The following is a 24,877-nucleotide window of genomic DNA, read 5'->3' as shown; positions in this document are numbered from 1 at the left end:
AATAATATTTCAGGCCCACATAACCCAGAGTCAACACAACCCATAAAGCTGTCTTTTTAATGATGATGGCACAGTCCATCTTGTAAATATGCCACAGTTAGCTCATCCAGTGCTCTATTTTGGGACATTTGGGTTGTCTCCAGTTTCTCTCTATTACAAATTATGCGACTGTGAAGGCTTGTTTAGATCAATGGCTTCTAAAATTTTCTTTTTGAGGTCATTTCCTTGGGTCAACAGCCCTAAATATGAGATATTTGGAAAAAAAAAAAAAAAGACGTGAACATCTTTCTACCTGTCGCCAAGTTGCTTGCAGTCAGAAAGGCTGAAACCGTTTCCAGCCTCGTCAACTGTTTATCTCCCAGAAGCTACGCGCACGGTGGATCTCTATCCTGGTTATTTATTTTTGCTGGCTTATAAGGAATACGACGGCATCAAAGTTGTTTGACATGTGCATTCCCTTCATTGTTAGCAAGGATGTTTTCCTCCATCTGGAGCCACTCTGTCTGTGTGTGCATCTCTGCCAACTGTTCTTTATACTCTGAATGTGGTGTTCGTGAAAGGAAGGGTTTACACAATTTTTAAATGTGTTTTGATAGGAAGAATAGTGACTACCCCAAGATATCCACCTCCTGCTCCCCAGGCGCTGTGAACAGGTTACTTGACCTGGCAAAATGCACCTTGCTTATGTGGTTAAAGGCATGGGAGGCTTATCCTGGATTATCTGGGTGGGTCACATCTAACCACACGAGTCTTGCAAAGCAGAACAGCTTTTCCAGTGCATTTGGAGAGGAAAGGGATGACAGAAGGAGGTTCGAAGCCTGCCGTGCTGCTGGCTTTGGAGGTGTGAGGACAAGGCCAGGAACCAAGGAATGGAGGCAGCCTGCAGACGTTGGAAAAGGGCAGGAAGTGGGTTCTGCCAGAGAGCCTCCAGAAAGAAAAAAAAAAAAGCAGCAGCAGCAGCAGTAGCCTGAGTGCTACCTTGTCTGCAGTTCAGCGAGCCTGCCCTTGGACTTCTGACTGACCCGAGGGTGGAAGGAGAAGTATTGGTGAAAGCCAATCTGTTCATGGTCATTTGTTAGAACAGCAGTAGGAAATGGATGGCTTTAGACACACATTCAAGAAGTTCTGCGGTAAAGGGGAGGGAAGCATTGTAACGTGTTTTTCTTAAACCTTGGACTTGCAAATCTCCCAGCTCTCCTGTTTGCACGTTGTGTCTTGGCACTTCTCGGTGAAGAGTGTGCCTGCCTGGGAACTGAGTCTGTCATTCCTGCACCTCCGCAGCCGTTCGTCTGGTGCTGGACACCAAGGAGTGGAGTCATGGGGGCTGCGAGAGGCAGGCGCACCTCGGCTTGCGCTGGGGGTGGCAGCGCAGCAGCCGTCACATGGTGTGCCTTTACCCCAGCACCGCGCTCCTGCAGCTGTGGGCACGCCGCCCGGCTCTGTGTTGAGTTATGCTCATGTTTGACACCTATGGTCATCCTTCCAGCTGCTGGATTGTAGTGGAATGAGAAGGTGAGAAGGTCATGCCAAGATGGCCACTGACAACAGAAACTGCCTGGCAACAGGCCGTGATTGGATGGCTTCGGAAACCACATGACAACAGAGCCTGACTGACAACAGGCCATGATTGGATGGTTTCAGAAACTGCTTGGCAACAGAGCCCGACTGGCAACAGGCTGTGATTGGATGGCTTTGGAGCCTACCTGGCAACAGGCTGTGATTGGTTAGGGCATAGACCGCCCCTTGACTGGATTGGCTGCCTTGGCTATATAAGCAGCTGTAGCAACTGAAATAAACGAGTCTGAGGGCTGCTCTCCTCAGGCCTGCTTTCGCCCGACTCCCTCCTCGGGGTCTGTGTGGTGACTCCGCGCCTCTTGCCCCCACCACGCTCCTCCTCTCAGAACGAATCCTCTTAGAAATGAATCCACTGCAACACTGGATCACCTTACTGTCCTGTGCCCCGAAATACGTGTGCTCTGTCTCTAAGGTGGGGAGAATCACATTCCCTAAGGGAGCCCTCCTGGGATCAAAGACAGCTTCAGTTGAGGTAAAGAAGTCATGGGACGAGAGTGCTGAATTCCTTCCGTTCTCTCTACGCACAGAGGTAGAGTTGCCAATGTCTGGTCCCGGCCAGTCTGACAGTGGGGATGAGTGGACTGTTCTAGAGCCAGATGCGGACAGATGACTCGCTTTGGCCAAAGTGACTTGTGTTACTTCTGGATGGGAGCTTTTAATAGTGAATGCAGGGGCTGGCGCTGTGGTGTAGCGGGTAAAGCCACCGCCTGCAGTGCTGCCATCCCATGTGGGTGCTGCACCGAGTCCTGGCTGCTGCACTTCCAATCCAGCTCTCTGCTATGGCCTGGGAAAGCAGTAGAAGATGGCCCAAGTCCTTGGGCTCTAGTACCCACGTGGGAAGACCTGGAAAAAGCTCCTGGCTTCAGGTTGGCTCAGCTCTAGCTGTTGTAGCCAACTGGGGAGTGAACCAGCGGATGGAAGACCTCTCTCTCTCTCTCTCTCTCTCTCTCTCTCTGCCTCTCCTTCTCTCTGTGTGTAATTCTGACTTTCAAATAAATAAATCAATGTTTAATAAAAAGTAGTGGATTCAATTCTCCTCGGTGCTCTTCCCCTACCTCTTGGCTTGGGAAAGGCCCTGGTTCCCCGCACCTTTCTGTTTGATTATTGTTTTGTAGCCCTTGCCTTTATTCCCACCCCACTAGGGTCTTTGTACTCTTTGGTTGTTGAACTCTATTTAGTGGAGCACCAAGCCTTTGACTCATGGAAATTAAAAATATGTTATCTCACAAAAATCAAAGTTCTAAGTGCCTCACTGAAAAACGCAATAACCTTTCAGAATTTAGCTCATGTGGTATTTGGGGAAGCCATGCTGAGGCCCCTCTTCCCCCACCTCATTTGGGTTTCTCAGTGGCCTTAATGTACAATACTAGTCCCATCCCCTGCAGAGGGCTGAGCTGAAATGCAATCACTTGACATATATTTCACTGCATCTTCAGACTGCTTACATGTTTACTGGATACTCTCTTTGGAGTTATTTTCTATCTTTTACTTCTCTTAACATTTGCTTTTGTCACACCTTTGCTATGAAGAGTCACTATTTCCAACTGTCTTAATAACTTTGCTAAAAGGGGTTTAACATCTGGCACAGCAGACATCAGTAGCCATAAAAAACAGATGACCTGGAGGTGAGTAGTTTGGGAGGAAATAGCAACAAAGGCAGGCAGATAAGGCGAGGAAGCCAACCAAGGGTGCATCAGAAAGCCAGTAACCTGTTGGCTACTAGACTTGGAGCTCCTGGAGACAGTATCACTTCAGTTGTTCCATCTTAGACTGGGGTGCCTATCGACCAGTTTCCTATCTGTTGCTCATTGAAAGCTGCTTCCGGGCGGGACAGTGCTCTACCATCGCCAGTGTTATCTGTAAGCATGCTCCTGCGAAGGGTCATGGGTGTTTGAAGAAAGCAGCCATTGGCAGGTTAAGGTCAATGTCAGTGAGAGAGTTGTTTCAAGAATGCTTGCTATACACTGCTTATCATGAAAGTGCAAGTTGCTAGGGTGGTATTGAACCATCATGGAGGATGGACAGCTGCCTGAGATGCTTATCCAGACAGGCAGCAGAGTTTTTTTTTTTTTTTTTTTTTTTTTTTTGACAGGCAGAGTGGACAGTGAGAGAGAGACAGAGAGAAAGGTCTTCCTTTGCCGTTGGTTCACCCTCCAATGGCCGCCGCTGCAGCCGGCGCACCGCGCTGATCCGATGGCAGGAGCCAGGATCCAGGTGCTTCTCCTGGTCTCCCATGGGGTGCAGGGCCCAAGCACTTGGGCCATCCTCCACTGCACTCCCGGGCCACAGCAGAGAGCTGGCCTGGAAGAGGGGCAACCGGGACAGAATCCGGCGCCCCGACCGGGACTAGAACCCGGTGTGCCGGCACCGCAAGGTGGAGGATTAGCCTATTGAGCCACGGCGCCGGCTAGCAGCAGAGTTTTTGAGAGAAGTAAGCCATGGAGATGTGGAGTACTTGTGATTATAGCACAATGTGGTGTAGTCCTGACTGTTACAAAGCATGCGTCGAGTGTTCTCAGGCACACAGGGCTTCAAGAGCATTTCTTGGTATCTCAGAGTTTCTAAGAAAAAGATTCATGCATCCATGCTCTGTGTAACAGACAGATGTAGACCTCCTTTCAGGTCAGTAAAGACCCTTCGAGGTTGTAAAGAGCCCTGGCACGCACAGGTTTCCTCGTGTGACTACACAGGGGAGCAATGAAGACAGAGTGGTTGCGTGTCTGGGACTTTCACAAGAGGAACTTCTCCTTCAGAATACAATTTAGTTTCAGCAACCGACCTAGTTGGTTTTCCTCTAAGAAGCAAACTCTCTTGCTCTCTACTCTTCTACTCTACCATTACAGTATCTCGGCCACTCTCAGTCATCCCTGCCACTTCTCGAGATGACCGGCTCCCCACTTGTTCTCCTTCTGATCTCGGCTCTGTGCCTTGTGCTTTGCTGCCTCATGGATTCTATTACCTCTAACCTTGATGGCTCCCTGAGCAATGCGACTTCATGGCTTTTGCTTACGTGAATGTGGGTTACACCCTTTCACTCTACCACCAGCCACTGACTTATGCTGTGTAATTCACATTAAAAATCATCACTAGAGGCTCTGATAGCTTTAGTTGTCACTATTGCCTATGCCCAAAGCTCTGCTCTTTGTGTGTTCTGGGATCTGCAGTGAGGTCAGTTGTTTATATCTGGCCTGATTAGCTTTGCTGGGGAGACAGCGGTATTGGAAGCCTTTTCTCAGAAAGGGTTTTGCAAGTGGGAAGGCACTGTCACTCATTATCAACTGATTCCTGAACTTCTATGTTCTCTCTACTATTCTAGGCATTGTGGTTTGTTGTAGTTATCTATTGCTCTATCGCAAACCATTGCAACATCTAGTAGCTTAAAAAATATCTTATCTCCCAAAACTTTTGGAGTTGACTAGACTCAACTTGAAGATTCTTCTGCATGTGGTGTTAGCAGGGGCAGAGTCAGCTGGGCTGGAACATCCAAGATGGCTCCCTTGTGGCTGGCTGTTACTGGCTCTTGGCTGAGACTGTCAACCAGGACACTTCAGTTGGTCTCCACGTGGCTTTTCCATGCGGCTTGAGCTTCCATAGGAAGACACCCCAAGGACAGGGGAAATGACCCTACATTTTGATGGAGTGGGATATGCATACAAGTAGAGAGAGACTCAATGATGATGATCTTCAGATGATATCTACCACAGCCAGCCCTGTGGGCAAAGCAATGAATGTCTCCCCTACATGCAAAATTATATCTATCTCTTGCCCAAAGTCACATTCCTTTATGGCATTCTTGGAAAATCTAGGAGCATGTTATGTAAGTCAAGTTCAAATGTGAAGAGCTTTTTGAGTGCGGTTCCTTCGGTGCAGTTCTTAGGGTGGGGGTCCTCGGGTCCAGAGATTTTTGAATAAGACAAGTTCTTTATTTGCTGAATGTGCAGTGCTGAAAAAGTCGCAGGGGAACCACAACAGACATCCCTCATCCAAAAGGAGGCGAGTGCGCGTCTGGCAGGTGGAGCGAGCAGACCAGGGCACCTCCTGTGGGAAGGGCCAGTGTGAGGAGAGAGAAGATTGTGAACACTGTGGTGGCGAATGGGGGCTGAGAGGGGTGAAGCTACAAGAACGAACCTGGAAGAGCAGGGTGGGACTCGTTAGTGAGAGGAACATAATGAGATGAGATGGCGACTGACTTTGCTCATGGATGCGATGTGAAATGAGTGGAGGTGCCCGGCTGTCTATAGACATGATCAGCTACACTTTAGTGTGAAGACAGAACTAGGGAAGGGCAGGTTGTCAAGACTTCAGACACAGAGGAAGTACAGAGAGGGACTTTTCTAGGCGACTTGAATTCTTTGTCTTCATGACTCTGTTCAGTAGAGGAAATACAAGGTTGTGGCTAAGAGGTTGGCTCTGGAGTTAGCTAGACCTCGGTTCAAAGCTCACTTTTTTATTTTATTTTTGACAGAGTGGACAGTGTGAGAGAGAGACAGAGAGAAAGGTCTTCCTTTGCCGTTGGTTTACCCTGCAGTGGCCGCTGCAGCCAGCGTGCTGCGGCCGGCGCACCGCGCTGATCCGATGGCAGGAGCCAGGTACTTATCCTGGTCTCCCATGGGGTGCAGGACCCAAGGACCTGACCCATCCTCCACTGCACTCCCGGGCCACAGCAGAGAGCTGGCCTGGAAGAGGGGCAACCGGGACAGAAACCGGCGCCCCGAATGGGACTAGAACCTGGTATGCTGGCGCCGCAAGGCGAAGGATTAGCCTAGTGAGCCACAGCGCTGGCCCAAAGCTCACTTTTGCTTCTACTTTATTTTGGTAACGGGGCAAGCACTCTTCAATCTGCTGACCTCAATTTCTTCTTTGAGAATCATGGTGCTCTGGGGCCAGCACTATGGTGTAGTGGGTAAAGCTACTTCCTGTGATGCTGGCATGCCATAAGGGGACCAGTTTATGTCCTGGCTGCTCCACTTCTTATCCAGCTCCCTGCTAATGGCCTAGGAAAGCAGCAGAAGATGGCCCAAGTGTTTGATCCTCTGCCACCCATGTGGGAGACCCAAATGCAGCTCCTGGCTTTGGCAGGCTCAGTCCTGGCCATGGTGGCCGTCTGGGGTATGAACACTTGAATGGAGAAGATGTTAAGTCTCAACACTCGTTCACTAGCAGAGTCGCTTTGGAGAAGACTACTTCTGTGAGCCGACTTCTTTGGTGCAAAGTGAGGCCCTGATGCCTGCACACTGTTAAGAGGGTCGAGGGAGGACGAGATGTGCACGCCTTTCGTAAACCACGAAGCTCCTTGCACACACAGTATTTACCTAGTTCTCCCCATAACCACCATCCAGCATGACTCCATGCCTTGCTTCGTTACTTCTGGGATGTCATTTAAGTTCTAAGACTACCAAACCTCCAGAGACGAGTTTCACTACCCAGGAAAGTAGCACTCAACCAGCGCTGAAGTCTGCTGCAAACCCTTGGTGTGTCCTCGGAGGAGGTGGCAGTGGCACACCTCCCATCCCAGGGTCGCGGGGCAGGCACGCTCCCACCCAGATGAGGACAGGGCGTGTGTGGTTGCCTTGGGGAACCCCAGAGAGGGCCAAAAGGAACAGAAGTTGCACTCCCTGATGAGCCCAGAGCTGGCCACTGAGCTTTCAAAGGACAGACTTGGGTACTCTCTGCTCCCTGTGTGCAATGGAAACTGTGATAGGCAGAGACAGGCTACACTTTAATGTTTGAGAATTTGCATCAGAATAGCTACTCTGGTAGTTTGTACCCCAGAGTGGCTGCCCAAGACTCACTTAGGGAGAGCGTAAGCACTTATATTCAATCAACAAACATTTATGATGTCACTAACGCACTAATATGGATGTGTATTCTAGATACCAGGATGTGGCCATGAGCAAAACAAAGTTCCAGTTCACATGGAGCTTATGCTTGAGTGTGGGGAGATAACACACACACACACACACACACATACACACACACACACAATGTCAGGGTCACAAGTGCTGTGAACCAAAATAAAGCCAGACGAGAGGCCTGGCGGTGTTGAAACTGGTGATGTTGCTTTAGACAAGTAACCCAGAGCCCCTCTGTGGTGAGGAGACAGACGCAGAGCTGCAGGAGGTCAGAGGACAAGGTGTAGGGGCGTGTGGGCAAGGAGCCATTGAGCAGAAGGCATGGCATGTGCCAAGTCCAGAGCATGCTTGGTTCCTTCTGTTCTCCATCAAGAAACAGCAGTGAAGCTGGTGCTAAAGACCAGTGCATTGTGGGTAGGGATGGGGAGCTGGGGGCTGGGAGCTGGGAACAGATTATGGGGTTGCGGAAAGGATTGAAGATGCTGCACTGTCGGGGAGGGGAAGACAGGGAAAGCTTCGAGCGGATGAGTGACATGTTTCATGTGGGCTTTAAAAGGTCACTTTGGGGCCTGGCGCTGTGGCACAGTGGGTTAAAGCCCTGGCCTAAAGTGCTGGCATCCCAGATGGGCACTGGTTTGAGACCCGGCTGCTCCACTTCTGATCCAGCTCTCTGCTATGGCCTGGGAAAGCAGTGGAAGATGGCCCAAGGCCTTGGGCCCCTGCACCCACATGGGAGACCCAGAAGAAGCTCCTGGCTCCTGGCTCGGATCAGTGCAGCTCCAGGTGTTGTGGCCATCTGGAGAGTGAAGCAGTGGATTGAAGACCTCTCTTTCTCTCTCTCTCTGCCTCTCCTCTCTCTGTGTAACTCTGACTTTCAAGTAAATAAATAAATAAATCTTTAAGAGAAAAAAAGGTCACTTTGGCTGTCTTGGGGAAGAGAGGGACAGAGAAGCAGGGAGACAAGTGAGACCTGCCCTCCCTCAGGGGCAGGCAGCGCAGGAGCTCCAAGCACGTGCGTTATGGCCGTCTCTCGTGCCACTCCAGTTCTGACATAGTAGATCCAGGATGGGACCCGGGAACCTGTACTGTTTAACAGCCTCCCTAGGTGGGTCTGCAGCCGCCTACTCTCCCCATGGGTGATTTCGGATGAAAAAGCACCGGCTTCCTGTCCTCCGCTGTCTCCCCCACCTGCATCTGCACCTGCCTCTTCCACTGGCCCCAGGCCCGTTCTGCACGCTCTGCTGCCCTCATTGTCCCCCTTTATCCCAGCTTCCTCCGTGCTATTCCCAACCTGCCAAGCCCTGGGGGACTGCCCACGCCTGCGCCCGCGCTGGAGGCCAAACCCCTGGTGCAGCTGGAGCTCCCTGCCCCGGTGCCCTTCCCTTTCGTCCTGCCATTCCCCTGCTGGACCGCCTCCTAGAGCAGGTCCAGCCCCCGAGCCCATGCCTGCCTCGTCCCAGTCAATCATCCGGAGATGCCCGTGCCTGTCCAAAAATCGTTCCCAGGGGCCAACTTGATTTATATGCCCTGTTTCAGAAGCAGCACGGGTTCCCCTGTCTCTCGCTCTATTTGATTTATTTCATCAGCATAGCTGATCTCTTTCTCCTCTGCTATACCAGATGCTACCAGCACTGCAAGGTACTGCACAAGTTGTTGCTAAAATTAGACTTTAATAATGTTTGAATCCTTCATACCTGCACATGGTTCAAAGTCTTACAAAGATACATATATTTTTTAAAAGATTTATTTATTTATTTGAAAGTCAGAGTTACACCACACAGACAGAAGGGTAGAAGCGGGGTGGGGAGGGGGTCTTCTATCCACGGGTTCACTCCCCAAGTGGCCTCAACAGCCGGAGCTGTGCTAATCTGAAGCCAGGAGCCAGGAGCTTCTTCCAAGTCTCCCACGTGGGTGCAGGGCCCAAGCACTTGGGCCATCCTCCACTGCACTCTCGGGCCACAGCAGAGAGCTGGACAGGAAGAGGAGTGACCGGGAAAGAATCCGGCGCCCTGACTGGGACTAGAACCCAGGGTGTTGATGCTGCAGGTGGAGGATTAGCCTATTGAGCTGCGGCGTCGGCCCCATACATCTATTTGTGAATACTGGGGTTGCTTGCACCTTCTGGCTCTTGTGAACAATGCCGTTATAAATGCAACATGTGCAAATATCTGAGTCCCTACCTGTCTTCTTCTGGGTGTACATCTGAAGTGGAATCACTGGATCATACAGGTCTCCTACGTTTAAATTTTGGGGAAACCACCATAGTGATTTTCCATAGCGCCTTACTTTTAGTAATGGCTGCTTTGTATTCTAATACGTGGCTGCACTATAATTTATTTAACCAGTCCTGTATTAACACATGTTGAGAATGCTTGTAGACTTCTACTGTAAACATATTACAAAACAATTCCTCGGCAAAGTTTGTACATAGAGAGGTAGATCTGTAAGATCAATTCTTGATTCAATTTCTGGGTCAGAGAGAGCATGGGTTTTTAATTTTGACATCCATTGCAGATTTTTCTCCAATGTAAACTGCTAGTTCCTAGCAGGCAGGAAGCGGGCCTGGCTGAAATCTGCGTTGAGGAAGCTGACTTTTAATACACATGGTCTCATAGTAACCAGGCTGGGTTTGTGCTACTTACTGGTACCTGCATTCTGCGAAAGAGCCAAGCCTCGGGTAAGGTTATCCGGGCGGGTATGAAATCCCCATCAAAAACAGCGGCACTGCATTTGTGTCCTGTCCGTGTTCACCCTGCAAGCAGGTGGTGTTATTAGCAGCTGAACGTCCTCCCAGGGCCTTGGGAACCGGGAAGCCTCCAGCTCCGTCTGGAGCTCGCCATGCTGCCTCTGCTTTGCTCTCTGTAGATTCCCATGCCCTCTGCCATCATAGAAACTTCCTGTGATCTCACCGTGTTTGAGTCGGGATAGTCCAGGCTGGGACACAGGAGGGGACTTGAGGAGGTGTGTGGAAGGGACCTGTGTTGTGCAGCAGTGGGCTACACTGCTGCTTGTGATGCCAGCATCCCACATCCAAGTGCTGTTTTGAGCCCCAGCTGTTCTGTTTCTGGTCCAGTTCCCTGCTAATGTGCCTGGGAAAACAGTGAAAGATGGCCCAAGTGTTTGGGTTCCTGCCACTCATGTCAGGGACCTGGATGGAGCTCCTGGCTCCTGGCTTCGGTGTGGCCCAGCCATGGCTATTTAGGGAGTAAACCAGCAATGGAAGATTCTCTCTCTCTCTCTGTCTTTTAAAGAAATAAATCTTTATTGAAAAAAAAGTTTCTGTAAAAATAGAATTAAAAGAGGTTCATTTTGGTGCAAACATTTGCATACTTTCATAACATGCATTTCCATGATCTTTTTGAAGACTCCTCATACACACGATCTCAGTTGTTTTTTGCACCAAAACCAACTTGTCTTTTAATTCCATTTTCCACAAGCTTTTTGAAATCCTCTTGTGAAACCAGCCCCAGGTTGTATGATGGCTCCAACAAAGCAGAAGTTTGTTTCTGCTCTCACGACAGTGTGAGGCGAGTGTTCCTGGTCGTCAGGTGGTTCTTCTCCATGCAGGGACGCTGGAGCCTAGGCTGCTGCCCCTCATGCTGCTCCCCGGGGCTTCCTCCTCACCCGCGTCCCTTCAGGGCCGTTGATCTCTCCTGGGTAACCTCGCACCCTCCCGCTGCTCCCGCTGGTACCTCTGCCCTCTCCTATAGTTGTATCAGCATCTACACCTGCAAGCTGGAGACAACTCTTTATTTTAGAGGGGAGTGGAAGAGAGAGAGAGAGAGAGAGAGAGTGAGTCTTCCATCTGATGGTTCACTCCCTAGATGGCTGCAACAGCCGGAGCTGGGCTGATCTGAAGCCAGGAGCCAGAAGCTTCTTCTGGGTCTCCCCTATGGGTGGCAGGGACCTCAGGACTTGAGCCGTCTTCTGCTGCCTTCCCAGGTGTGTTGGCAGGGAGCTGGAGTTGAAGCAGAGCAGCAGGGACTCAGACCCCCACTCCCATATGGGATGCCGGTGTCACAAGGAGTGGCTACACCTGCTGTGCCAAAACACCGGCCCCCGCCTCCTGTGCTCTGCATAAAGGGACAAGCAGGGTTTTGTTTGGCCTCTAGCCATCTTTGCCACAGTCTGTGGTCATCTTTTCATCATAATAATGTCCTGTTGTCCTGGGTACACAGTCCCCTGTCTGAATTAGCTGTTAAGATAAAGGCCCTAGACTCCAGTTTCCTTAACTGCACCTTTCAGCTTAACAGTTTCCTCTTCCTCTGTGTCTAACTAGTGGCTCAAGCCCTCTAAAGGATTCCTAAGTTCAGCTGTACGTTTGGTAGGTCGGGAACCTCTATTTCCTCTTTTCAGTTCCATCATTTTAAAGCTCTTGTCCCATTACCATCACTTCAATCTTATTCCTTTCACACATTGCATGTTCTGACTTTATATTCAGCGTATGATAATTTCCATTTCTGTGATCTTTGTGGTCTTTATTTATTTGTTCCTGGGCTGATTCCTTCCAGATAATTACTTCCCTGGTGCATGTCTGTGTGAAACCTTACTGAACTTGGAGCTCTATTTTTTTTTATTTTTCAAATTTATTTATTTATTAGAAAGTAAGATTGGATGTTCCACCTGCTGAGTTACTCCCTAAATGGCCCAAATTGCGTCCAGGTCAGGAGCCAGGAGCTTGGAACTCCACCCAGGTCTCCCACGTGGGTACCAGGAACCCAACTACTGGAGCCATCACTGGTGCTTGCCAGAGTCGGGATAGGACTCTGCAAGTCCTATCTGCAGATAGGATGCAGTTGTCAACTGCTTGGCCAAACAGCTGCCCAGCACTTCATTCTAGGAGGCCGGAATTCAGAGCACATCTCCCCCCAGGAGCTGGCCGTGCTGTTTCCAGGCCCTTGGCAGTCCTAAGGATGCATCAGGAACTACATTAAAATACACCCGCAGCTTGGGTTTGTCTGGCTGCACAGAAGGGGAGAGTGTAGCCCCAAACCTATGAGAGGGTGAACCTGTGGTTGGGGATTCTTAAAGGAGAAGTAAGACTTCGTGGTTGAGGAAGGAAGGCAAGAGCCCAGGCAAGCTGCCCCACCACCTGCCTCTGTGGCACATCTTTTATTTGGGGGGTGGGGGTTAACTCTCCCACCGTTGGTGTCACCTTTTGGGGGTGCTAGTCTGATGCAAAGATAAGATTCGATTTTTCCCTTTGTGTGGGCTCTGGACTTTTTTCTCCATGTGAGCCATTAAAACTGAAACGCTCAGCACTGGCTCCCTTCGTAGTTTTTGGCCTCCGGGAATGTCTGTCTTTTTTTTTTTTTTTTTTAAACTACCTTAACAGTATAGCAAATAGATTTTAAAATGTTTCCGCTCCCATTTTGGGAATGGGTCAAAGATATCTGACAATTAGTAGCAGATATCGGGGGGCATGAAATCACACCTAAAATGCGTTGTGATCCTAAATGTGCTGCAGTCTTTGGGCGGCCTTCCTGTAGAATCTTAAAAAGGAAAAAAGTGGAACTGCAGACATTGCTTGCTTGGCCTTCTACATTCTCAGGGAATTCTGTTGAATTTCGCTTTTATGTGTTTGGACGTTTTGTAACTCTCCTTTTTTAAGTCATTGATGAACAATGGAGAGCGGTAGCTATGAGGCTATCCCTGTCTCCTTTCTGCTTTGTTCCTTTGCGTCTTTAATGGAAATCTGGCTGCTTTTCCCTGTGAAGCAGGCACCAAGGTGGAGAGCGCCTCCTTAGGAATTTGGGCCGCTGGTCTTGGGACGCTCTGCCCCGGTTGGTCAGAGTACCGCTCTTTCGTGAGCTCTGGGGCGTCTTGGCTTTACAATTCCCTGTTGCTTAATGTTTACAGTTTCATGTTTATAGCTTCTGCCCCGTGCGTGCCTAACCCAGTGCTCATCAAAGACGCAAGCAGACCACTAAGCCGATTTCTGGGTCTTCTTGTAGTTTTCTCTCCTGAAGATCCACGCGCACCGGCGGCCTCAGTCTCCCCAGACGCTGATCTGCATTCAACTCACTGCAGTGAGAGCACCCAGGAGCCAGAAGTTGACTTCAGGCACAAGGCTAGGGTCAGTGTAGGGTCCAGCTGTTTGCTTCTCCACTCTCCTGGCTCCTGGACTTGGGCTGCAGGCTGCCAGTGTCCGGAAGTCATGGCTTCATATACTGTGTTCAGGTTCCTGATCAAGGAAAGGCAAATCTAGTCCTTGTACTCCATCTGGATTGGAAATAGAAGCTTTTGGCTTTGCATTTCTAACCACAATTACCTTTATTTTTTAAAAAAGGTTTATTTGAGAGGCAGAGTTATAAAGAGAGGGAGAGGGAGAGGGACAGGGAAGGAGGGTGGGAGGAAGGGGGGAGAGAGAGAGAGAGAAAGAGAGAGAGATTGATCGATCGATCCATCTGCCATTTGCTGGTTCACTCCCCAAATGGCCACAGTTGTCAAGGCTGGGCCAGGCTGAAGCCAGAAGCCGGAAGCCTAGAACTCCATCTGGTTCTTCCACGTGGGTGCAGGGGTCCAAGCAATTGGGCCATCTCCTGCTGCTTTTCCAGGCACATTAGCAGGGAGCTGGATTAGAAGTGGAACAGCTGGGACTTGAATCAGTGGGATTCATCATATGGGATGCTGGCATTGCAGGTGGTGGCTTACTCTGTTATGCCACAATGCTAGCCCCATTGCCTTTATTTTTTTTTTTTAAATATTGATTTCAAAGGCACAGTGGGAAAGGGAGGGGGAGAGGGAGAGAGGGAGAGGGAAGAGAGGGAGAAGGATTTAGGGAGAGGAGAGAGAGAGAATGATCTTCCATTTGCTGTTTCACTCTCCAAATGCCCACAACAGCCAGGGCTGGGCCAGGCTGAGGCCAGGAGCCTGGAACTCCGTCTGTGTCTCCCACATGGATGGCAGGCACCTTGGCTGTTTTCCCAGGCACATTAACAGGTAGCTGCATTGGAAGTGGAACAACTGGGATTCGAGCCAGGGCCCTAATATGGGATGATGGGGTCGCAAGCGGTGGCTTAACCTGCTGTACCACAATGGTGGTCCCAACCCTTAATTCATTTATTGCTTGCTCTAGGATTCCATCTTGGATCTTTAGCTTACCACGTTATACTGAATCGCTTCAGGAAAAAAGTGTGGAAACCTTGTAAGAGTACAGTGGCATTTCCTACCTTCCTTTTTTTTTTTTTTTCTATTTTTCATGTTCCATCTATTTCTATTTTTGAAAATAATTGAGGTGCTATATAGTCTATACAATTCCCCTTTTACATGTATAGTTCAGTGGTTGACAAAGTTGTACCACCACCAGGACATTGCATCCAGAACGTCTTCTCCACCCTCAAAGAAATCCCATCCCCGTTAGCAGTCTTTCCAGCGCTCTCTCCCCTGAGCCCTAGGCACCTTGAGTATGTTTTCCAGTCACCTTTTCTAGATCCTTCATATAAATGGTATCATAGAATTGCTGTATAGATCTTAACCCCAGGAATACCGTGTCATTTCCAGTAGATGCGAGTTTGGTGTGCTTTCCCTTGGTCCTGAAGAGCGTCCCCTCACACTGTTTGTAGTGTTCCTTCTCTGGCGGGGGGCCATGTCATCCATGCTGTATGACAAAGTCACAGCCGGAGGAGGGGAACTCCGCAAAGCAGGAAGCCCCTGACTGAACTGAAGCCATCTTCTCTGTTGTTTTTATTAGGCTTAATAATGATGTAGGCATTGGGTTTCGGTGTGGGGATCATGGATATCAATGTAAGCGAAATTGTTGTTCCTTGTAAAAAAAAATTGAGTTACAAGAGGTGACTGGAGAAATAATAGAGGAATCTCCTAAAATTCGTCTAGAGCAAAATGTTATTAGGAACATGAGTCATGAGGACTTTTATGAGAAAATAGAACAGAAAGAGCATGCAGGTGCTTGTTCCCACAGACGACCCCACCTCCCCCCGCCTTACACAGCAGTGTATGAAGAGAATGGTCGGCACCTAGTTAATATCACAGCAAGTGGACTGATGCGCAAGCTCTGCCTTTCTTACTAAGGTTAGGGCGTTATGCCCCTGCTTGGAAATGTAGAACAAAGGAACAAGGAACTCTCACATGAGGCAATGGAACAGATCCTATAAAAAACACAGCTCTTGGGGGTGTACCTTACCTTTAGAAAAACAGGATCGAATCATTAGAACTTGCTCTATACACTTTTAACCTTTTAAAATAAATCGATTAACCTATGAAACCTTAGACTTTTTGTCTAGCACCTTTAGATAAGTTAAGCAGGTTTCGTATGGCTGATGCATCCACTATGAAGAGAGAAAAGATTAATAGGGAGGTTACGATGAGTCCGTGAAAGGAAAATGAAACAAGATTAATAGAGAAAGGTTATGCATAGACGATCGCTTGTGATGTGTTCTTTCTCAGAAAGGATAGAGGCTTAGGAGGAAGAAGGCTTAATGAAAAGTGTGTGTAAAAGAGTATAAAATAAAGCTCTGAGAAGGAACGGCAGAGTGATGCTGTCCTTGCTTCCTAAACCCCGTCTCCTCATCTCCCTTCTTCGCTGACGCCTCCCCTCCTTTGGGACCCCTGGACCTGCCGAGGCTGGACCGCGGCACTTCTCCATATCAGATTCCAAACAGGGAGCCAGGGAGCTGCTGTCATAGACAAATGGCACTGCTTGATAAGTTGAGTTTTACAGGAAATTTGTCTATTTTCTCTAAATTACTGAATATATTGCTGTCAAGTTGTTCATATTATTCCCTTAGTTTGCTTTAGATGCTGTGGTTTCTGTAGTCGCATCCCCTCTTTCTGTGTGGATACTGATGATTTGTGTTTTCTCTTGATTAGGTTTGCTAGCAGTTTATAGTTGCAATCTATTCAGAGTTGAGATTTTATTTTATTAATTTTCTATATTGTCTATTTTTTATTTAATCAATTTCTATTGTATATTTTATTCATTTTTCTACTTATTTCAGGTTTAATTTGCTATTTTTTGTAACTTCTTTAGCTATCAACTTATGTCATTGATTTTATTTCTTTTTTTTTTAAAGAATTATTTTATTTATTTGAAAGATAGAGTTACAAAGAGAGGTAGAGCCAGAGAGAGAGGGCTTCCATTCTGCTGCTTCACTCCCCAAATGACTGCAACAGCCAGGGCTGAGCTGATCCGAAGCCAGGAGCCAGGAGCTTCTTCTAGGTCTCCCACATGGGTGCCATGGCCCAAGCACTTGGGCCATCTTCTACTGCTTTCACAGGCCTTAGGAGAGAGCTGGATCAGAAGAGGAGCAGCTGGGACTCAAACTGGAGCTGGGATGCTGGTGCTGCAGGCTGGGGCTTTAACCCACTGCACCATAGCGCTGGCCCCGATTTTATGTATTTTTAAAGATTTATTTATTTATTTGAAAGTCAGTGCTACACATAGAGAGAACAAGAGGCAGAGAGAGAGAGAGAGAGGTCTTCTATCCGCTGGTTCACTTCCCAATTGGCTGCAACAACCAGAGCTGTGCCAATCCAGAATCAGGAGCCAGGTGCTTCCGTCAGGTCTCCCACACAGGTGCAGGAGCACAAGCACTTGGGCCATCTTCTACTGCTTTCCCAGGCCATAGCAGAGAGCTGGATCAGAAGTGGAGCAGCCAGGACTCGAACCGGCGCCCATATGGGATGCCGGTGCTGCAGGCAGCGACTTTATTCACTATGCCACAGTGGCCACCCCTATGTCATTGATTTTAAACTTTTCTCCTCTCTATAAACATTTAAGGTTATGACTTTTCCTTCATTATAGTATTAGTTGCAACCCCCAATTTTTTTTTAAGATTTATTTATTTATTTATTTGTAAGACAAAGTTACAGAGAGAGAGAGAGAGAGAGAGAGAGATCTTCCATCTCTAGGTTCACTCCCCAAATGGCCACAATGGCTGGAGCTGGGCCTGTCCAAAGCCGTGAGCCAGGCACTTCTTCCAGGTCTCCCCTGTGGGTGCAGGGGCCCAAGGACTTGGGCCTTCTTCTGCTTCTTTCCCTGGCTCTTTAGCATGGAGCAGGTTTGGAAGTGGAGCAGCCAGGACTTGAACCAGTGCCCACATGGGATGCCAACACTGCAGGCACAGGCTTAACCTTCTACTCCACAGTGCCGGCCCGCAAACCCAAATTTTTGTGTATTGCTTGTTCATTGTTATTCTGTTCCAGGTGTTTTCTAATTTTCCTTATGATCCCTCCTCTCCTCCCTTTGACCCACGGGGTATTTACCAGTATACTGTTTCGTTTCTGAATATTTGGGACTTTTCTAGCTATCAGTGAGTTCTTTCCGATCTGGCTTTCCCAAATCCCTTTGATCTTTGCAGGACCTTGTTGAGTCTCACCATGCACATGTACTGCCCAAGTTTGGTAAACTGACATCTCAAGTGGCCTCAGTGGTCTCCCACCTCCTGGTACCCACACCCCGTAGAGTCCTCTGCCTTTGAGTGTGGGGTGGTCCTACTGACTCACTTCAGACCCACGGAATCCAGCAGAGGTAGTGGCCCGCTGCATCTGTGGGGAGGTCACTAAATACCACGCACTCTGTCTTGTTGGCAGAATCTCTGGCTTAGAGGTCCCTGTGGCAAGGAACGGAAGACAGTCTCAGGCCAACAGGCAACAGATGAGCACACACCCAGGGCAGTACATTTGGAAGTGGTCACGCCCCGGCTGAGCCTTCAGATGAGACACAGCCTTGGCTGACTATAGCTTTGTAAAAGTACCGGAAGGAGAGGTCTCAGCTAGGCTGTGAGAGGATTCCTGAGCCATAGAAACTGTCAGATAAGAAATGTGTGTTATTCTAAGAGGGAAACTTTAGGTAGTTTGTTGACCAGCACCAGATAACCAAAGAAAGTACAGCAAATCCTCAGACACGCTTCTGCAGCTCCTTCTTCCTGGGGACCAGGCTCTGAAAGTGCTGGTGGCTTTATTTTTCCCCCTTAAAGGAAAGCTTTATTGACTTGTGATGAGTAGACAGCAGGAAGGAATGGCTCCCAAAGTCCTGATGGCTCCGATGGCACAGCACTCAGATCTCCATGTGTGTCCAGATATTTTAAGGACAAGCATTGAGTTATCAAGTTCTTTGTGTCTTGAGCAAGTTTAACTTAATACCAGATTTCTAATGAGTGTTTCTTTAGTATTTGTCGGCCTATACATTTTCCAGCTCAAACTACACCCATGCAACCTTGACCAGGGAAGTGTCTCAGAGGGAGGAAGGGAGAGCCTTTGCAGGGCCCCTGTGTTGAAGCTCTGGGTCTCCATGGATGCTTCTTCCTCCCCTTCCACACCAGGGAGGGATGGCAGCATCCTCTGTGGCTGCTGGGTTTACTGATGACACCACCTGCAAGTGCAGGGGAGGGGGCTGGTGTTGTGGCATAGCAGGTAAAGCCATGGCCTGTGATGCTGGAGTCCCACATGGGCACCAGTTTAAGTCCAGGCTGCTCTACTTTCTTTCTTTCTTTTTCTTTTTCTTTTTTTTTCTTTTTTTTTTTTTTTTTGGACAGGCAGAGTTAGACAGTGAGAGAGAGAGAGAGAAAGGTCTTCCTTTGCCGTTGGTTCACCCCCCAAGTGGCCACTATGGCCAGCATGTTGTGGCCGGTGCGCTGCATGGATCCGAAGCCAAGAGCCAGGCGCTTCCTCCTGGTCTCCCATGTGGGTGCAGGGCCCAAGGACCTGGGCCATCCTCCACTGCCCTCCCGGGCCACAGCAGAGAGCTGGACTGGAAGAGGAGCAACCAGGACAGAATCCGGTGCTCCAACCAGGTTTAGAACCGGGGTGCTGGTGCCGCCGGTGGAAGATTAGCCTAGTGAGCTGCGGTGCTGGCCTAGGCTGCTCTACTTTCAACCCAGCTCCCTATTAATGTGTCTAGGAATTCAGTGGAACATGGCCCAATTGCTTGGGCCCCTGCGTCCACGTGGGAGACCCAGATAAAGCTCCTGGCTCCTGGCTTCAGCCTGGCCTAGCCCTGGCTGTTGTAGCTATTTGGGGAGTGAACCAACACATGGAAGACCCCCCCCCCGCCCCACCTTTTTCTCTGGAATTCCGACTTTCAAATAAATAAGATAAAAAAAAAAAGTGCAGGAGAATTAGCTGCCCGTGGAGTAAACCTTATCCAGTAGGAATTGGAAGATAGGCACAAAGTGGGCAGATAAATCCCATTTGCTCTCTCTGTTCTGTAGGCCTTTCTGAGGCCCCCCCCAGAAAAATCTCGTAGCCCCAGCAAATGCGTCACTCAATGACCAGCTACATTTCTTCACATCTCGTGGTAAGGAATGACCACCCAATAGTGGCTCACCGGCCCTGCTGTGCCTCTTCCTTTGCTGTGCCTACACTTTGCTTTCAATGTCCATCTCGGTCAAGGATTCCTGAGGAGCACACCTCGCAGAACCGACGGAGCCATGCCTCACTTTTCCAGTCGCAAGGCTGGTTTCCCGTGTTGTCATGTGTCCTGGCTATCCGGCTCCAGTTCTGTCAAACTCAATGCGAATGGTAGTGGATATAAGAACTGACTGATTTAGGAAAGAATCCATTTGAAGGAAACTTGACTTAATGTGGACTTTGCAGTGTGCTCCCAGGTTTCCTAATGACTGGACAGAGTGAGCTAAAACATTTTTAGACAATGAACAGTTTCCTAACTTTCCCAGTGAAATTCAATTATACTCTGGGAAAAACTTTCGCCTGCGTCCCAAGTCACTGTGTTGCCAAGCTTCTTACAATTTGTGCCATCACTCTTTCCAGCAAAAATAGGAGAGTACTTCAAACACATTTACAGGAAAATAGACCCAAAATATCAGTTTATTTTCATGTAAAAATGTTTGAAACCCATGCATGATGATTTTTTCATAATACGCATTTTCTATAAACCTTTTGAAGACCTGTTGTATAGAGGGATTTTTTTTTTTCTCGAAAGGGCAACCCAGAGACAAAGAAAGGCACAGACCATTCTCTTCTCTCACCAGTTCTGATTTTCAGCAGCGCACTAGGGAGAAGTAAAAACTCAGACATGTTGGAAGGTTTTAAATAAATGGAAGCCCACAAATAAAATAATTGCAGATGCGTGCCAGTTCCTCTCCTTCCACAATACTGCATGCAATCAGATAAAAGCTTTCCTCCTCAGCCTCTGTCTTCATGTAAATTCGGTGCAATTTATTTTCCCTTTAGCCTCAAAGCTTGATAAGTACAGCCCGACCAAAGGCTGTTAATGAAAGCAGCCCCTAGATATTAAGAAAAAGTGTGTTTCGCCGGTTGCTGCTCATTATTTCCAAGCAGCAAATTACAGGCTCTTTCATTAGTGCACGTGGAGCTCAGGAGACGGTGTCTGAGAGACGGCACAACCTCGTTTCCTCCCAACACTCATTTCCTCGCGTGGACTGTGGCTCCTCCGTGCTTTAATGGAGCTCATCAGAGCCTGGAGCTGCCCCGGTCATTTAACAATCAAACAGCTCCATGGTGGGTATGGAGAGAGCTCTGGTCCCCATCCGCGTGAGGCATTACGGCACGTCGATGGGAAGCCCCTTGTTTAGCTTTGGGGTGGGATAGGGTTGAGGGAAAATTGAGGGGGCACTTTTCCAACATGGAGTCAGTTCTTGAGGGCTCAGTGGGATCCACATGAACTCATGGGGTGGGGGAGTTGTAGACATTAAAAAATGTGTTCTGAGCTGATTTTTGCTTTTAGCAAACAACCATGGCGGGTAGTCATTCTTTGGGTACCGAGCTCACTCTGGGCCTCAGAGGCTTTCCTCTGAATGGCAATGGGGATGTGCACCCAACAGGAATGAAATATGACAGCCTGTGTTACTCCAGAGCTGGGTAAATAGGAGAGTGTAAACATAAAATAAAGCTCTACTTAAATTATCTCCTGAATAATTTCCTACTGAGTAACTCCCTCTCAGTCTATAAATATACTCAAGGTATCCCTTAGCAAGGAACGAAACCCCTAGAATATTCAACCCTAACTGATTGACTAAAAAGGGAATTTATAGACTTTTTTAAAGATTTATTTAATTTGAAAGTCAGAATTACACAGAAAGAGAAGGAGAGGCAGAGAGAGAGAGTTAGAAAGTCCTCCATCTGCTGGTTCACTCCCCAATTGGCCACAATGGCTGGAGCTGCGCCGATCCAAAGCCAGGAGCCAGGTGCTTCTTCCAGGTCTCCCACGTGGGTGCAGGGGCCCAAGGACTTGGGCCATCTCCCACTGCTTTCCCAGGGCACAACACAGAACTAGATGGGAAGTGGAGCAGCCGGGACTTGAACTGGTGCCCATATGGGATGCTGGCACTACAGGTGGCTTTACCCACTACATCACAGTGCTGGCCCAGGAATTTATAGTTACAGGAGAGGCCAGCCACAGGGAAGATGGATTTGGTGGCTCAGGTAGTGCCACCAGGGCCTGGCTTCTCACCATGCCACAGCTCTGATTTCTGCTCTGTTGATTTCATTCTCTGCTAGGCTCTCTACTTACTGGGCAAGATGATCGCAAAACCCCAAACTGCGTCTCAGTCCTGCAACATCAGCATAACTCTCTGAGAGTGCAAATGAAAATCACAGAATGAAGCCTGGATGCCTTGGATTTCAAAGGTCTCGGGTCATTTCCCCATCCATGTCAGTTATTGGTTATTTGTTAAACAATTGCAAGGAGAATGCTAGTGCTACTGCTGTATGGACTGAAGTTAATAAAGAAATATTAAGTAAAAATTTGGTATCCGGTTAGGCCCTTTGCAGGACACAAAGTTTATACTTTTTGATTACCCGTCTACCTGTGGGTTACCTGCAAGGGATGTGAGGAAGGTTGAGAAGGTGCACTATCCCTGTAATAGTTCTTCTATAAGTGTTACCAAAAAGAAGGTGCCAAGTGACCCAAGCAATCTTATGCTGTCTCCCGAATTGCTTGTGTTGCTTTCTTATCAAGCTAGTGCCCTATTTACCTTACTGTTGTGTGACCTGGCAAGTTTCCCAGCCTCAGTTTCTCCTTCTCTGCTGTGTGGGCAATCACATCTCACAGGGTTCCCACGAGAACACAGTAAAGTAGTGCACGGAACGGAACCCAGCCAACCTCCTGGCCTGTAGGAAGCTGCAGGCAAAGATTTGTTCCTTTGTGCTGTGGTTTGCATTGAGTTTGCGGGTGCGCCCCGGGGTTCATGTGTTGGGAGCTCTGTCCTCAGTATGATGATGTTAAGAGGTGGTGGGGCCTGCTGGAGGGTCATCAGGTCCAGGAGCATGGCAGGCTAGGAGGGGATTAAGACAGTTCTCATGGGGCCCTGAATTTGTTCTTACTACATGTTTGTTATACAAAGGGGGAGGCCTGGCCCTTCCTCTCTCTCTGGTTTCCTGTCTGCTGGTGTCACCTCTCCCTCTCACGTGCACTCCTACCGTTGTGATGCTGTCCCCTATGAGGTCCTCACTAGAGCTGCTGCCATGTCCTCGACTCTTCAAACTGCGAGCTGGAGCCAGTGCCGTGGCTCACTTGGTTAATCCTCCGCCTGCGGCACCGGCATCCCATATGGGTGCCGGTTCTAGTCCTGGTTGCTCCTCTTCCAGTCCAGCTCTCTGTTATGGCCAGGGAGGGCAGTGGAGGATGGCCCAAGTCCTTGGGCTTCTGCACCTGCATGGGAGACCAGGAAGAAGCACCTGGCTCCTGGCTTCGGATCAGCGCAGCAATGGCCGTAGCAGCCATTTGGGGGGTGAACCAACAGAAGGAAGACCTTTCTCTCTCTCTCTCTCTCTCTCTCTCTCTCTCTCACTGTCTAACTCTATCTGTCGAAAAAAAAAAAAAAACCCTGCGAGCTAGACAAACCTCTTTTCTTTATATAGTGCTCAGCCTTGGGCGTTTCGTTATAGTAATAGAAAAATGGATAAGATATTTTGCTTTGTCAGTATCTTTATCCCCTTTACTTTGCTGCTAAATTTTGTCTATATCTACCTCTCTGTAATTTCTCACCTCTCATTTATTCATTTACTTTTATAAAGATTGATTGACTTAAAAGGCAGAGTGAGTGAGAGAGGGGGAGGAAGAGCCATCTGCTGGCTCACTTCCCAAGCAGTGGCAACAGCAGGGGCTGGTCTGGGTCAAAGCCAGGGGTCTGGAGCTCCATTGGTGCTTCCTGTGTGAGTAGCAGGGGCCCAAGTACTGGGATGACCCTCCACTGCCTTCCCTAGCACACTAGCAGGGAGCTGCGGGAGGGTGCAATGAAGACAGAAGCCACTGCATCTGTTATAACACACTCTCCCTCCGAAGACTTAATTTTCAACATGTTTCCTTTTTGTATTGTCTAGTTTTTTTTTTTTTTTTTTAAACTGTAAACAGAGCAGCTGGAACTAGAGCCGGTGCTCTCATATGGGATGGTGGAGTTGCAGGCAGCAGCCTAGCTCCCTGCACCACAATGCTGGCCCCCTCCTCGAGGTCTTGATGCTCTAATCCAACTTTGGCCCTAACCATCCTCTTGGATGGCTTCTGGATCATCTAGCACGTCTTCAGTCTTATCTTGTTAGGTCTCTGTAGCATCCGACGCTCCTGACTGCTGCCTCCTTTCTAAACCTCTCCTCCTTTCACATGGATGCTATGCTTCTCCTCTTGGTCTGAGCCTGCCGTGGGGCTGGGCTACTCCATCCTCCCAGCCCGCTTTTTATTCCAGCCTCTGCCTCCCCCATGCTAGCCTGGGTTCACAGCAGCCACTCTACGTGTTCTCTCTAAGGGCCATGGTCACATCCATTGTTTATTTGCTGTCTCCTTCTGAATCTGAAACTCCACCCCTAATTTCTTTTCCCTAGAGATCATGATGCAAATAGATATTTGAGGAAGCCGGGGCTCCCTGTATGTTGGGTACTGTGTTGGGTTCTGAGGCTACATTTGTCTTTAAGATACGTTTGAACCTTCCCACAGTGTTCAGCAGTGTGTAGAGAAGTGAAAGTGTGTTATAACAGACACTGTGGCCTCTGTCTTCATTGCACATAGACACACACACACACACACACGCACACCCAGATCACTCACTCTGGGGAAGGCATCAGTGAACAGCCCTTATAGGAAGTAGCTGAGGCCTCCAGCCCACAGTCCCATGACAGAGCCTGGAAGTGGGTTCTCCAGACCACAGCCTCGTCTAATAGCTTGTCTGTGACCTCACAGGAGACCCAAAGCCAGAACCAAAAGATTCACTGCTCTCAGCTTCCTGACTCCCAGGAACTGTGGGGGTAAGAAATGCTATTTTAGCTGCTGATTTTCATGCAGCAGTGGGTAACCGAAGCAGAGCTGAAGGAGTCGGTCATTCAGTGAGGAATAGAGACAATTAAAGGAGCGCTGGCAGAACAGCTCAGCACTTCACCGCTATGATCTGGTCAGCCTTTTGCACGTTGCTATCAGGTGCTTACTTGTCCAGGTAACCGACGGTACAGTGAGTCTCCCTGGCCACTGCTCTGGTCACTTTGGCTCCTGCTGCCTCTGCTCTGCCCTCTGAGCTCAATGG

At 48.8% G+C, this 24,877-nt stretch overlaps 1 protein-coding gene across 3 annotated transcripts in view; it reads left to right on the top strand.

The window, feature by feature from the left end:
- The window catches only part of RRM2B (ribonucleotide reductase regulatory TP53 inducible subunit M2B), a 93,351-nt gene extending 71,239 nt beyond the window's left edge, over positions 1-22,112 (top strand). For all 3 annotated transcript variants that reach the window (XR_016236563.1, XM_008255805.5, XM_089336427.1), the window contains one exon: positions 21,867-22,112. Coding sequence is in view for 2 of the 3 variants with exons in the window: in XM_008255805.5 (XP_008254027.2) it covers positions 21,867-21,944 (78 nt within the window). In the remaining variant the exon portion in view is untranslated. The remainder of the gene's footprint in view (positions 1-21,866) is intronic.
- The last annotated feature ends 2,765 nt before the right edge of the window (positions 22,113-24,877 follow it).

The sequence above is a fragment of the Oryctolagus cuniculus genome, chromosome 6, assembly GCF_051225735.1.
Source record: "Oryctolagus cuniculus isolate XC-2025 breed Fujian yellow rabbit chromosome 6, ASM5122573v1, whole genome shotgun sequence".
NCBI classification, from domain to species: Eukaryota; Metazoa; Chordata; class Mammalia; order Lagomorpha; family Leporidae; genus Oryctolagus; species Oryctolagus cuniculus.
Note: the sequence above shows the minus strand (reverse complement) of the source record. Positions and strands in the feature narration are given on the sequence as shown.